This window comes from Anopheles nili, chromosome 2 (genome assembly GCF_943737925.1).
Source record: "Anopheles nili chromosome 2, idAnoNiliSN_F5_01, whole genome shotgun sequence".
Lineage (NCBI taxonomy): Eukaryota > Metazoa > Arthropoda > Insecta > Diptera > Culicidae > Anopheles > Anopheles nili.
This window is the reverse complement of record NC_071291.1, coordinates 53,916,874-53,931,745: the sequence shown is the minus strand read 5'-3', so window position 1 is coordinate 53,931,745 and position 14,872 is coordinate 53,916,874. Positions and strand designations below refer to the sequence as shown.

The 14,872-nt window shown below is 39.8% G+C and overlaps 1 protein-coding gene across 1 annotated transcript; it reads left to right on the top strand.

The window, feature by feature from the left end:
• Positions 1-3,444: 3,444 nt before the first annotated feature.
• On the top strand, positions 3,445-4,854 carry LOC128726108 (uncharacterized). Its single transcript, XM_053819900.1, has 3 exons — positions 3,445-4,280; positions 4,346-4,547; positions 4,615-4,854. Exons 1-3 carry the CDS (start codon positions 3,445-3,447, stop codon positions 4,852-4,854), a joined length of 1,278 nt encoding a protein of 425 aa, XP_053675875.1.
• Positions 4,855-14,872: the final 10,018 nt, after the last annotated feature.

Below are 14,872 nucleotides of genomic sequence, written 5' to 3'. Positions count from 1 at the left end.
ACTGATTGTTTCGCAAAATCAAAGCCAAACCACTTGCTCTGGTAATACGTCCTATATAAACTAAATTAGCCATTTTGCTAAAGTATAATGATCCATATTGCTAAAGTATAATGATGATATGGATAATGATGATATAATGATTAAAATATTCAATTTGGATTTAAACTTCAATACCCAATTTACCGCTGGCAATCGGTGTGTAAATCGATAACGCAGAACGCGATGAATCCTGCCAATGCAATATCTTTACTGCCCTCCAGCTCATTGTGCGACGATCTCGTTTCAAATTATTCATCGCGAATAGGGTAATCGATTACAGTGAGCGTTCGGTCGAAAAGCGTCCGTTGAAACTGCAAACGTGACGTGTTGCAAGCAAATCCATCACATCCACACACAAAATCGTCGATTTGAAAAGGTTCCAATTCAAAAGCTTTCCCGCGTAAAGTGATGAATTGTCGATTTGTGCACACGAGTGGAACGGTGCTCCTAAGTACCATGGAGCCGTTTGCTCGATAGCGCATAAGCCTTTTAAACAGAGTTTTCGCAGACATGTGCACTTGCATTCTGTGGAAGCGAGTATTCACATTATTATGCAAAGCCTACTACAAATCAGAACCACTGCGTCCGGTTCACCGAGTATCGCAATTCTTTTGATCATTCTCCTCGAAACCGCTCATCAACGGCGGGTCGGTTTGGGTTTTCATCGACATTTTCCACTCGGTAGCGCCAGTAATCGTATTAGTTCTAGCATTTTGGAGCAACACCAACCGAATTCTCCTTTCGCAGAAGGCCGAGTAACGACGAACGACGTGAAAGGATTTCAAAACGTGCGCCTTTCCGACACACTCTAACGCCGATCCCGTGTCGATCGATCATGACTCAACAATATGAAGCTATAATAGGTTCGCGATTCGGTTGTGGCTAATTACGAATGCGACACGCTGAACTTAGTAGCATTTCACTTTTTCCTACTGGTGCGTATAAATCGAGCTAAAAACCATTTCCGTACGCTGCTTCAACGCCCGCTCAATATAATGATACACATGATCGATGCTCATGGACATATTTTCAACGTTGGATGGTGGTTTGATAAAATATTTACAGCTTCCCACTCAAAATGAGTTTTCAATATAAAAGGCAACCCACCTAGATTACATTCTGAGTACTTTTACTTGATTATTGATGCTAGTATAAGTACGATGTTTCCAGCATTATTGTTTGCAACCAACTCATGTTAAGCAATCGCTTTACTTTCTTTTTTCATCATCGTGGATGGTTTGGTGGAAATTTTTTTCATCTTCATAGGCTTTTATCCAAATGAAATGTGCTTCAAAACAGCAGTTTTTCAAACACTGACTGCACATGTCAGTTTGGTTGTTTGAGAGGATTTTCCTATACATCACACACACTGAAAATCACCGTTGCGTTGAACTACTGACGGGGTTCGTTCAGCCCATTTTCGGAAAGATTCAAGTAGCCTAACAGCACCGTCCGGGAACGACTGCAGAGGTTAGCGGCAGTTGGTTAGAACGTCAAATTGAATTTCTATCACATTTGATTCCCACTAACTCGCACACATCGAGCAGAAGGTATGCTGATCGAATCGGAACTGCCAAACAGCCTGCACCAAACCTGGACAACATTCTCCCTGCTGGTGTAGATTGCGACGAAAAGGTGCCGCTGTGATTTTACTGAGGATTTTTTTACGCTTACAGATGGTTTTCTAGCAAATCGACGAAATCAAAATGTGGGCAGAAGACGATGGCAGCTTACAAACAAGAGCACCCGGTAGGCTTCCATAGGTAACATCTTGCGCAGGAATGTACTAGCATGTAGCTAAAGCGTTCAGTTCAGCAGAAAATAAAAGCAATAAGACAGCCTCACTGGTAACGAGCGCTCGAAACCAGTGTGAACACGCATTTGGAAGCCGAGAGATCCGTGAGGATTGCCAATCAATTCGACTTTTCTTCGCACACAGAATCTTTTGTTGATGTTTTGAGTCGGATTGAACTGATTGGTAGACATGTGAATCATGCGTTGGGATGTATTGCTGGGTTTTGAACGAAGTTGAGCAGTTTATAATAAATGAATGTCTACCTGCCAACTCCTTCGGTATAAGTGAGTTGCTTTTGTGTAAACTGTGCATAATTTATAACCTGCAAAAGTAGGTGAACCTTTCTTTTAGTCTGCTTAGTTATTATTAGTAAGCAAATAAATACTGCACATCTAATTCATAATTTATTAAACCGTAGCGTTTGTAATAGTCAATTATCGTCAAACTCCAATTTAAGGGCATTTTGCCTGGGCTACTGCCAAAACAATCAGACTGATAAAAATGAGCTTCATCTTTTGACGTGGCACGTGATATCAGGAAACCAATAAATACCAGGAAGAGCAAATTAAACCAATACGGCAAGCTTTTGCTGACAAGTCAACAAAATATGAACAGACGATATTCAATGCCAATAAACTTGGAATTGACACTCCCCCAAAAATAGCATCATGGCGGTGGCCCTCTTCAAACGTCAAAACGTAACTGATGAAATATATCACATTTTAACATTGTTTTTATAACAGAATGTTGCTTTTCTTTTGCAAAATCTATATCTTATACATTTTCGGGATAAATGAAAACAGAGGAGAGGAAGTTTTTGTAATTTCTCTATACTCTCTCGAAGGTTGATTTACAGTGTTTGAAGTACAAGCAACTTAATTTTACGAAAACCAGGAGATAAGCAGAGTAAAATAACAGCGAATGATTCAGACATAATCGCTAATTAAAGTTCTAATTTAAACGTGTTTCATTTCCTGCATGTAAAATGCCTGCAAACTAATTACAATGCAATAAATAGTATTGCAATAGTATTGCAATAAACATAAAATATGCCTGGCACCGAATGAGAATAATATGTAAACGCTACAACGCTGCAAAATATTGTCTGCGTCTGGCTGGGAAACAGGAGCGAATGTAAGCGAACAAACACAGTGGCACATTAACGTTCAAATTTAATGTAGAGAATGATTCATGGAGAGGAACTTATTTCACGTTGATTGTTGTGCTGACAATTTTCATACCAAGCGTCATATGAAGAGCGCTCAAAAATTTAACGTTTTATTTGAAACCATCCCGTGGTGCGTGATTTCAAGTTACCATGGCAACAGGACATGCAAACATAGATTTCGAAACCTTCACGGAGTGTTTGCAATTCCTGTACTGGTTAATTAAAGCGACCGACGATGGCTTTCAACCACCACCTTTGATCTTGCCGGCACTGTCATCAGTACGCTCGTTGTCACCTATGCTCTTTTGTTCTTCACGTCTCAATGCCTGTCATAAACAACTGCTTCTCTTTGGGTCATACAGATTGATGCTTCCCACTATATTCAGTGCTTATTATTTCGTATATAAGCTTAAGCGTACTCCACTTTGCAGCAAATGTCGCAATGGCTTCGATTCACTCTCTCGGAAAAGGCATATTCCAGAAGTATATGGATCAGTTTTTCACCTTCTCCGACACGGTGGATTATTTCAACTTGTTCAACGTGTTTGGCACGATGTTCGCTCTTCACTTCAATACACAAAGACCTGGTATCTGGACTCTCAAGAAGCTTCTCTGGAGCGCATATAGAGCGCTCTATCTGATGTCGTATCTGTCCTACTGCTACAAGGCCTATTGGACGTTCAACAACTGGGAATACAGCACGGCATCAGCCAACGTGCTGGGGGCTCTGGGACTCTGCAGTGGAGCCCTTCTGCGTCTAGTCCTGTTCGAGCTCTATCATCCGACGATCGAGCAGCTGCAAACGTTCCTGAACGATCGCAAGTACAATAATCAGGACGAATGGGCCCGTGACCGTCGATCACAGCTCTACCAACACAACAACCGCTTCCTGATGGTACTCATTTCGGCCATCATACTGGAGTCGTTATGCTTTCTCGCTTTTCTGCTACTAACACGTCCAGAGTTTATGTTGCAGTATAACGGACACATCTTGGGTGGACCGTCAGTACAGATAGCCTACGGAACGATTACTGCTTGCTGGGGCATCATCTACGTGCTGGTGTTTATCGTTTTCTACATGCTAATGGCGGGCTTTCGGCTAGAGATGGAGATACTAGTGCGCTCGTTCGAGCAGCTCGGTCAACCCGCACGGACCAGTGATTATGGTGAGCTCGTTCAGATGGGCCTTCCGATGGACGAGCAGTACGAGCAGGAGTTCTGGAGTGTCCTGCAAGCCTCGCTGACCAAGCACATTAAGCGGCATGTGGAGCTGTTGGAGTACGCCCTCCCGTTATCCGGTAGCTCGTTACACGACATTAATAATGACTGTTCCTTTTATGCAGGAATCTTCAAAAGTTTCGATCCATCGTTGGCCCGTTCGCGTTCCTGCAGTACTACAGCACCTTCGGGCTGATAGCGGACTCATTTTTCATCGTTTCCTTCGAAGGATTTTCCGGCTACAGCATGGCGTATGTACTGTTTGCATCGTTTCTCATCTTGGAATCATTCTTGCTATGTCGCGGTGTAGAACATCTAAACGATTTGGTACACACGAGCACGTCCGATATAGCATTGTGGAACTGCATTTCACAGTTTTCAAAACTCTTCGCAGAATAACCGAATTGGAATGACCTTGTACAATCTCGATTGGTCGCAGTTACTACGGTACTCCACAAGGTTCCGGTTTGAGTACAGGTGCGTGCGTCGAATCATCCTGCAGGTGATTGTGCAATCGCAACAATCCCTTCGTTTCACCTACGGAGCAGCAGGAGAAATTTCGATGAACAGTTTTGCCGAGCTGATGCAAAAGAGCTATTCGATGCTAACGTTTTTGCTGCAGCTAGACAACTAGAAACACACAGGGAACCAATGCCTGGAAGTGCTTAATTCGCTGCCAATGACACCTATCGTTTGTTGGAGGGCATTGCCAAACAATTGGCTCTTGTAGCAGGAACCAATACATGATCGCAATGGCTAACCAAACATTTTACCCACCACATTCCCGGATCTCATAGACTGGCGCGTCGCACCCGAGATCTCGAGACCACGGTTCGAAACGCAACGGGAACGCGGTACAACATTAACACAAACAATTTGAGCCCTTGGTGGCAGTAATTGAAATCAAATATTTATTCAGGAATTTATAATTTTCCACCTCGTTTACGCTTTCGTTAAGGGAACAGTTCATTTTACCATCAGCATTCTGCGCGAAGAGGCGCAACGGTTCGACAGCAGCTCAGAAATGCGTGGACTTCATGCAAAACGCTCTTATACATGAAAAATGCCAAACGAGACAGGTGCGAATGGACCTCAAAAAATCAAAACGGATTTTTTTGTATCTATTTACTTAAATGCGATGGAGAATGATATTATCCAGACACATTCTTTTCATTATCTAGGTAACATACCAAAGTCACATACGTATGATTTTCCTTAATAAACTATTTGAATCCTAAATTAATCCTAAACTAATTGAATAGCTTTAGATCATCCTTCATTTTTCTTTAGATCTTTAAAGAAATAACCAAGTCACTGGAGGGAAAAAAACACAAATCGCTTTGTACAGCATAAACACCAGATAATTCGTACGTTGTTAAGTTTGCCCTTTATCAGACGGTTAGTTCTTGCATCCTACATTTCTTTCACTCATCCAAAGAATTATAAGGACGCCATCTGATAACCTTCAGCTCAAGTCCGCGTTCAGCAGCGCACCGGTAAGTTGATTGAGAAAAATATCCGGTCACCAATTCGTCCGCGCTCCCATTTCTCGGTACGTCGTCCATCACGCTATTGATTTGATTGTCCCATCCATCGGTCAACCCATCGTCCGTCCATTTGTCAGCTTTGCTCTATTTCCCGCTCTCTATCAGCTCCATTTGTGAAAGGAAGTGAACCCGAACGCCGATCGATAGCGGACCGGCCGAGATGACAGTTCGTAATCATCATTATTATCGCCATTCTCGCTGTAAACCTTGTTATTTGCTCCCATTTGTGTGTGTAGCGGTTTCGGTGACCATTTGGTTGATGATGGGTGGTTTCCACAGGGAAACTCCCAGTGGGTGAAAGCGAAATATACGACAATTAAAGACCCATTGACACGATCATTGGGCTTGCTTTTTTCCTGATTATGTCAGCTACACATGGTAGGAGTTATTCCACCGTATAAGAGCTTTAACCTTAATTGGCTTTTTTATATTAATCGTAAAAACAATATTATTCTATAAATTACTACAAGGTTTCAAAAAACAACAACTCATCGATTAATTCACGCATATAAGGATTGTGAGGCATCGAGAAAATGCCTTGGCTATTTTTTTCCACAATCACAAATCTCTTGCATGCTGTTTTTCATCAATAACTCTCCCAAATCACGTTGACGATACTGTTAGATGTGTTGCTGATGCTCACAGAGGGCAGTAAAATGCATATTACAACCATTGTCCTCGTCATCACAACGATAACCGTGCACCAGCTGCCATCAATGCCAGCACTCGAACGCATTCAATATCGAATCCGGCAGCAGGTGGCGTTGTAGCAAATGGATTCAATTTGGATTCCGAATTGTTCCTGTAAGCGGCGCTCCACCGGAACGATTGTGAAAATGTTTATCTGTTGCGAAATGTACAGATTTCAGCTCGTTGCACTAGACTCGTATGGTTTCAATAAAACGAACCACTTTGGAAACGCGCACGAGCTCATCCCATCGCAGCACGCGCATTATCAGAAGCTTCCATGAATTTTCTGTGACGGTGGTTCCTCGTATTAATCAATCACTTTCATCGATTGCGATTTCATATGACATGCATCGCGAAACTCGTCTGAATTAATCATCTGGTTGCAATTCGTCGAAAACAAGTTGTGCAAATTTCATTCAAACTATTGACTTTTTAACAGAAAATTCGGCTGGTTTCGGAAGCTTGACATCAATGTTTTTTTTTTATCATTGCTTTTTTGTAGGACCCAACTCCATATATTCCGTGAGATCATTTGCCAACGATTACTGCTTCGCCTTTTGTGCGCCTTTCTCGAGCATTCCTTACCGAAACCAAGTAGAGGATTATCCATCTGCACTCCACGCAATTAGCTGGAAGGAATGTTTGCTTTTCGAATTCAATCGACACCAGTGCATTAGCATTTAATGATCAGCCAAGCTCCATGAGGAAGCTGCAGCACTCCACGGTCATTCGGTTCCAGGATATTTAAACCTAATTCGACTTACACGGCTTCCTTTTCCAATTAGATCTCTGTCGAGTGTATGTCAGAAAAAGAGCACTATCGCAACGCCAAAATCACGAAGAGTATACAATGTGGTGTTAATATGTTTCTTACTAGAACGACTCACAAAATTCCATGGTGGCGTCATCAGCAACACCAACAAATTGAATCCATCGAAGACGTGCGGAGGCTTCAGAAACGGAAAGTATGCGAAGAGGATTAGAGTGAGTGAGGGAGACCCTGTGCAAAAGTGGCAAACTGTTGGCAATCCGATATTAATTGCAAATCATTTATCTACTTTTCGTGGAAGCTCCAAGAAAGTTGTTTTCCTCGCTAGCCTAGCTAATAGGCTTCACATTACCGAGCAGTGTCGGAATCACACTCGCAGTCAAAACAACTTAGCAAACTCGCACGCCTACTCGTTCGCCGAGGGAGGTTTACACATCGTTAAAGCTCTGCACCATTAGGAACTGCGCATTCTAATGAAATCGAATCGAAAAGACTGTGATGGGATCTTTGGAAGCCATCAACAAACTCATACAAGGACTGTCACAACGGCGCAGCAAAAGCTCATGATCATGATCCTTTTGAAAACCCTCTTGCATCACAATCCCTTTTGTACTCGCTTTACCCATAATAGAGCTTCAATACGTTTGTATTTCAGCTTTTGGATGCAATTAATTAACGCAAAATAATTAAATTGAAACATTCATAACACCGAATCTTGAAGAGTCAGGCAAGCATATTGGCAAAGATAATGAAAAATTCGATGCTGCAGCTTGGTACTTTGCCGGGGCTGTTAATGTGGTATAATTTCCCCGAAGAATCTGGTTCTCTCATTCATATAATCCTTTTAATGAATTCCGAGGCAGGTCTTTTATGGGATGTATAGCTTCGAATATCAACCTTCATGGGCATTAAAAGAACTGAAAAAAAAACATTATTATGAATACCGACGAACACTTCTAATGCCCTCGATTTGGTGAATACGTACGAAGCCGTACTCCAATCGAGCTCCCTCGATGTATATGCTAGCAAGTGAGTTTGCAAGTAATGCAACAAAAAATAGGAATACTCGCTTGGGGAACAGATTAGGAATTCATATTTTTTGTCAAATGCAATATCAAATATTGAACTGGTTTTGTACGAAAGTATTTGAATGCAACGAGAGTACATTACGAGATCATTTGAAAATTAAATTGGAACATGTGTTCAACAAGTGTTAACAATTTTTTAATACACTCGTCCAATTTAAATCACACTCAATTCACTTTCCCATATTCATCGAATATCATTCAATAGATCTATATTTACAATTGCTCATTGTTGAAAACGCATCTAGAGAACTCATGGTTAGAACTATACTCATAATTCAGCTTTCAATTTCAGGATTCAGACGAATTCAGGTTTATTTTTTCTGTCCGTATTGAAAGCATATTATTAAAAAACGTACACATTACAATACCTATTTTAAGACTCATAAAAATTAGGCATTTTTTATTGTAAAATACCGAATAATAGGGATACAACATAATAGCTGTCCATTGTGTCTTCCATGCTCTAACCATCTATCCTGTTGACAGGTACCCACGTACAAAAGCACAAATCATTTTTTCGATCTAACGGCATCGCTATAACGAGCATTCTATTCTCAAGCATCATTACCGTGTCCAAAGAATCGAAGGAAGCCACCTCTCGTTGAAGTGCCTGGTGGCGAAACGTCGTCGCTTCGGTATAGCATCGGTTTTCCTGCGGCAATCCGACAACGATAAGCACGTTATACGCGAACCGAGGTGCAATCGGTATGCATTGAAAATGAAAATATTATACGACTCTCATATACACCGCACGAGTGTGAATCGGTATTCAATACACGTCGATGAAAAAGATGATGAATTATTCGACATTTCGTTATTACTAAAACCTGTAGCTTCGGTGAAAGATTAAAAGCTATTTTTCTCATAAGGATCAAAAATTGTAAAAAATGCCAAAATGTGAGCAGAACATTTACGTCAAAACATATATCTAGCTACTACTTTTTATAAGTGAAGTGACATAATTATGTGCAAGAATATGAACGCCAATAATTTTGCTGGTAAAACACACTTTTTTACTTCAGAATAATACCCTGACATCATATTTAACGCACTACGCTCAAAGCTCCCGAATCAAGTAACCAGTGCCTTGGCGTTGAATAACTTCACAATCTTGTCAAAAATATGGAGCAGCTTTACTAACTTTTTTTTCGACCACTGCTAAATCATTTGCTTTCGGCGATATTTTATCCCCAAGTACCATTCCATCGGAAGCCGTCCCCAAAATAACGCCCTCTACTTGAGATGACTTTTATCGCATCTTCGCATACAAATGATGCCCCATCGTTGTCGCGTTTCTGTGTCTCATTCTGCACATTGTACCAGGATCCTTACGAATTATGGTGCGCATGGAATAATAATCGCGTAGGCGTGAGCCAGCTCCTTACCGCTTATTGAAAATTTCATTTCCAATTATCGTTTGACATTTATCTGACCTCTTTGCTAACGGGACACCATTCAATGCGGTGATGAGAAGAGAGAGCGAAATTTATATCGCACTTTTTGACGTTTTCATCAATGATGGTAATATCAAGCTAGATATAAACGTTGTTCCTGCTTATCTACAACTTCTAAGAACTAAACTTTTGGCCAACCATGATAGCATCCTTTGCTGCTCGATAAAGTGTGCCTGTTTAGTTTCATGGGCTAATTCGAGCGCTCTTTCGAAAAGCTTGATTACTTGGTATTTTCCCTATTTAATAATTATAAATGTCATTATTTAATATTGCTCTCACAACAGCACATTCATTGGATGAAATTTTAGTCGTGATCGTTAGTTTTTATGTAGAAGCAACCGTCGCTAATCATGGCTACCGGAACGACGGCATGACGCGACAGACCTCCACCGATTCGTTCATTCAGAGAGGAAATTTAATTATCCTTTTCTTGCGCTTCATACACTTGGCCACTGCGTCTCATAAAGAGTATTGGTTTTCTATTTCTGTCCCGCGCGTTGATTCTTCAACTCTCTTCCATCATTTCCCTCATCAAAATTGCAAGAAAGTAACACTTAAAATAGTACATCCGCTCGGACCACACCAAACAAAATCAATAAAGACTCCCATTCCAATTTGTGATGATGCAAGAGCTCCATAACGGTGGCATGGAACGATAGCATACAGGAGAAATAGATTCTCTGGAACAGAGTATTCACTCAAGGAGTCCTTGCTTCCGAAAGGAGGGAGGATGAGAGACTTTGTTTCTTCCAATCACTGTAATTTCAAATAATACAACATGAAGTGATTTATTGAGCAAGACAACAATTGGTTTTACTTACTCCTATTTTAATACTCTCTAAAAAGAAAATACATGTTTTACTCCAATAACACATCAATCAATCGTGGCAAATTAAATTTAGGTGTTCAGATTCGTAATCAGACTGATTCTGATTGAATTTAAGTGTTCAAATTCGTAATTCTGACAAACAAAGGAACTCTTGCGATGAACGAAAATACTGCACTAGTTTGATGTCTTGATGAAAGCATTTTATCTCTCTCTTCGCTTAGAATACACTTTGTTCTTCTACTAACGGCAAACAAAAAAGAAGCATCGTATAAAGTAGCAGTTGAAACCATCTCGCAAGCTCGTTCTGCTGAGGATTTTTTAAATATCCATCCCACACATCATGCTCGCACAAGTTCAAATAATGCAGAAATTTCTAGTCGTTTATAGTTTTACTGGACATTTGGATTTCATTTTTTATTTTACTAAGAGAAATGTGATCGGAAAAGATAAAACTACGTCAGCTAAATCGTCAGAGCTATACTTTGTAAAACGAGGTGGTATGAGGAAACTTTTCACTTCTGCAGGCTATTTGTTCGTTTGTCAATAGGAAAAGTTTCCGAGCAGGAATTCTTTTCACTGTGAAAGCCATCTTCGGTTTCTTCCTATTTCTTTTGATGACAAGAGTGCTTTCAAGGCTTTGAGAGTCCCGTGAACATTCCTTCCTGCAATTTTCTTCAATCGTCTTTCATCAGCTCATTAATAGCTAAAAAAATGTTAAATTAAAGTTTAATCATAGAAAAAACCAAAGTAAAACGGATCAAATTGCGTTCCAACTATCATATTCAGTTGGAAAGTAATCGCAATTCTTTGTGGTAGAAGCTTTCTTTCTATCATAGCATTCTCTGAATTCCACGATTAATTTTAACGAATGCAAATTTATCTATATTTCAAATTTAATCCAAAAAGAAGACAACGACAAAAGAAGTAAAATCTAACAATCGCTACACTTCGCCTAATACTCCCAGCGGACAGTACATTTATCATTTATCGGGGAGTTTCCTCGAAATACATCACTACAGTAGGCCAATGAACCGTGTATTAAATACAGCTCATAGAACCACATGGCTCGTGATCGCTCCACCGCCAACAAATTCTTCATCACAGCCCCGAAAACCACACTCAAGCGGGCGAATAATATGTAACTCAACAATGGAAGCCAAGCGGTTCCCCATAGAAACAGGTGGATGTGAACAAAAAAAACTAAAAATCCGTACGAATTGTGGGACTCGCATAAAAACAAGACAAAAAACAGGTTTTAAAAACCTTTTCCACCCCTTTCACAGCGAATTTCGAATTCAGCAAGTCACGGTGTTGTGAAAACGGATTACATTCAAGAACGCACCTCACTCCACATCGCTCTCTCTCACTCTCTCTCTCTCTCATCTATCTCTTTTCTCTCTCTCTCTCTCCCTGTCTCTCTCATTCAACGTATTTCTGCATGACTCAAACAATGTCGCGAAGCACATATAAAAGTTGCAGCCGAATGAAAATCAACGAAAAGTACCGGTAGCACGATGCACGATTAAAGCTTCGGAGTTAGCTCCGTTCATTCGGAGAAAACAATTCCCATATCCCCGGTGCACGATGAATCAAAACAAACTACAACCATAAAAGACACGTGCAAGTGGTGCCCCATTGTACTAAATCTACTCTGCGCATGATCCTCGTGCGATGAGCCTTGACCGTAGAATCACATGCATTCGAACGACTGTACGAGTTATTTTTCAAGTGCTTTCAGAGAGATGAAATATGTTCATCCAAAATTCAACTTGTTGAAATTTAGCTTACGATCGTTTTAAAGTAAAATAAGTTAAAATGAGTGCAGTTTTTACATTTCCTAATCAATCTTCACATATGCTAATTTAGTTAGTTAGTTAAATTTTTTTTCGAATTTCGTACATTTCAGTTTAAACAATTTTTTGGATGTATAGTAGTAGTAATGGGTTCGACTTTTTCATCTTTCCTCATTAGTTAAATTTCAGATTATTTTAGCTAACTTGGCTGGTGAAGCAGATGAGTTCGTGAATCGACATCTAAGTGTGATCTTATTTTATGTGTTTGAGGGAAAATATGTAACTGGAATTAGAAAAACCCTCAGTTTCAATCGAATAAACCTAATTTTCTATTGTAATTGCCTATTCTACTCTACTCTAAGAACTAAGACTGCGACTAAACTTAGAGAAAGAAAAAAGAAACTTAAAATTAGTTAACTATTTACAACATTATAGCTAGACTACTAAGTTTCTTATTAACGGATATATACTGCCTTTGCATTTACCATCATACAGTAATTTATATATCGACATGATCTGAAAGATTCTGGGTAACCTACATTCTAAATGTAATGCTTTTGTACTGTACCAAGGAGAGACCCTTAGCGATGTTTTTAAAAATTTGTTTTGAGTTCTTTGTAGTTTCAAGATGTGTGATTTGACACAGTGGTTCCAAACGGGCGATGCATTCACATATGCTAATAAATTACTATAAATCTTTTGATATATATAAAACTGAAGGGAATCAAATCTTGAGCTAAATTGAGCAATTAATGAACATTCTACATTAACGTCTTATGTGATTCAAACCAAAGAAAACAAGCAAAGCGATCCAAAGCGTTTTGTTGCTCTGTTGCACGTATGTAACAACATGAAACAATCATTAGCATTTGTGCTGGTGGTGGAGCTTAATCGGATTTTAATTTTCCTGTTTGCCAGCTTCCTAATGGAAACTTTTCAAGATGCTTCCATTGGCGGGTTTCTCCGCCCATTGTGCTCAATGACAGACGGCACGTTGTTTCATTGTACAAGACTTCAATTTTTTCGGTAAGTTAAAAGTATGATTCACGGTTTTGCCACAAAACGAATGTACCAATAAAAATCATAAAACAAGATCCAAACCTCCCCAGGTGCCGTTTCTTGTTCGTTGTTTGTCCCTCTGCCCAGCGTAGTTGAAGCAGAAATCCATTTGCTAAGCGTATTACAAGCTGTTTGATCGTATTAGGCACCTTCTGGTTTGATTCTTTTTCTCTTCTTAATGATTTAATGCAAGAATTTTAATCAAACACGCACCGAAAGAAATTGATTAGCCCGGAGCTGACGGGGAAAAGTTAGGAGTGCGTTACAATCAGTGTCTTGAATGTTTGAGTTTTTCTCCGGACGCCATTTTTACAGGACAACTATCCTAAAAACGTATCGACCAGAAGGTTATTCGGGCGAGATCGTAGGGAAGTTAAACACCGATACGGAACCGCACCCGGGGGCGTACTTATAATCAGCTTCGTTAAAGGATTCGCCTTAAGCGCCTGGTTGAAAAGGATTTGGTTCTTTTATCTCGCGTTAGGGGCGTGAAATTTTGTCCGTTCGTCGAAAGGTACCAGACTGCCGCTAATGCGGAAAAGATTGGCCCGTCACAGGTAAGCGATTTTAAAACTCGATATAAAGATCTAGTGGACTGTTGTTTCCTCGCCAATTAAGCAAAACATTGAGATCGTAGTGACATAATTAATACTTAAATTAGATTGCAAAAGTTTTTCAAAATTTATTAAGATCGGCTACATTTGTTCCATGGATAGTCCTTCAACGTTTGAACATTTTGTGTACCATTGGCTTTTCTTTGTGGTTATCTGGCAAAACGGATTGTTTTATTCTTTTGGATAAAAATTATCAATTGACTTCACAAAAAATAACAATGTACATTTCTCTTGCAATCAGAATGCCTCGAGCAGCAAAACACTTGTACTTTCAACTAAGAAGTAGTTGAGTTTTTTATGATTACCAAAACACTGATGATTTGGGATGAGCCGAATAAAACATATCGTTTGGAATGTAAAAATAGCTTGGTTATTTATAAGAAGTGGAAACATCACTTGAATTATTGCTTCTTTTTTGTCGAAGGATATTACTTTCAACGATGCTCTTCATATTAAATCAATTATAAATGAATACTTTTCAATTTGCATCTTTTTATGAAATCTGTATTTATTCTATCATGCCGCATGGTGAAGGAAATAATGCTAAATGGTTCTTTAATATTACATTACCACATCAGGATTAGAAAACGTATGGTGACCAAAAGCTGATGCTGTCAAATTTCCTGCTTGTGCCGTTGTAAACCCAATTTGCATAAAAGGATTTTGTGTGGCTCCAACAACTCCTTGAACTGATGCAAGCTCGGCAAGCTGGAGAAAATCCCTCTGGACCCACGATATACTCCATCTTAAAAAGTCTGGTTCTTGGCACACCCGAGTAGCATGGTATGCTAGTTGCCGACGTTTGAATG

Coding starts and splice junctions, on each gene's coding strand:
- LOC128726108 (XM_053819900.1), top strand. CDS start 3,445: ATGGCTTCGATTCACTCTCTCGGAAAAGGCATATTCCAGAAGTATATG. Junction 4,281..4,345: donor CGGCATGTGGAGCTGTTGGA/GTACGCCCTCCC, acceptor CCTTTTATGCAG/GAATCTTCAAAAGTTTCGAT. Junction 4,548..4,614: donor TAGAACATCTAAACGATTTG/GTACACACGAGC, acceptor AACTCTTCGCAG/AATAACCGAATTGGAATGAC.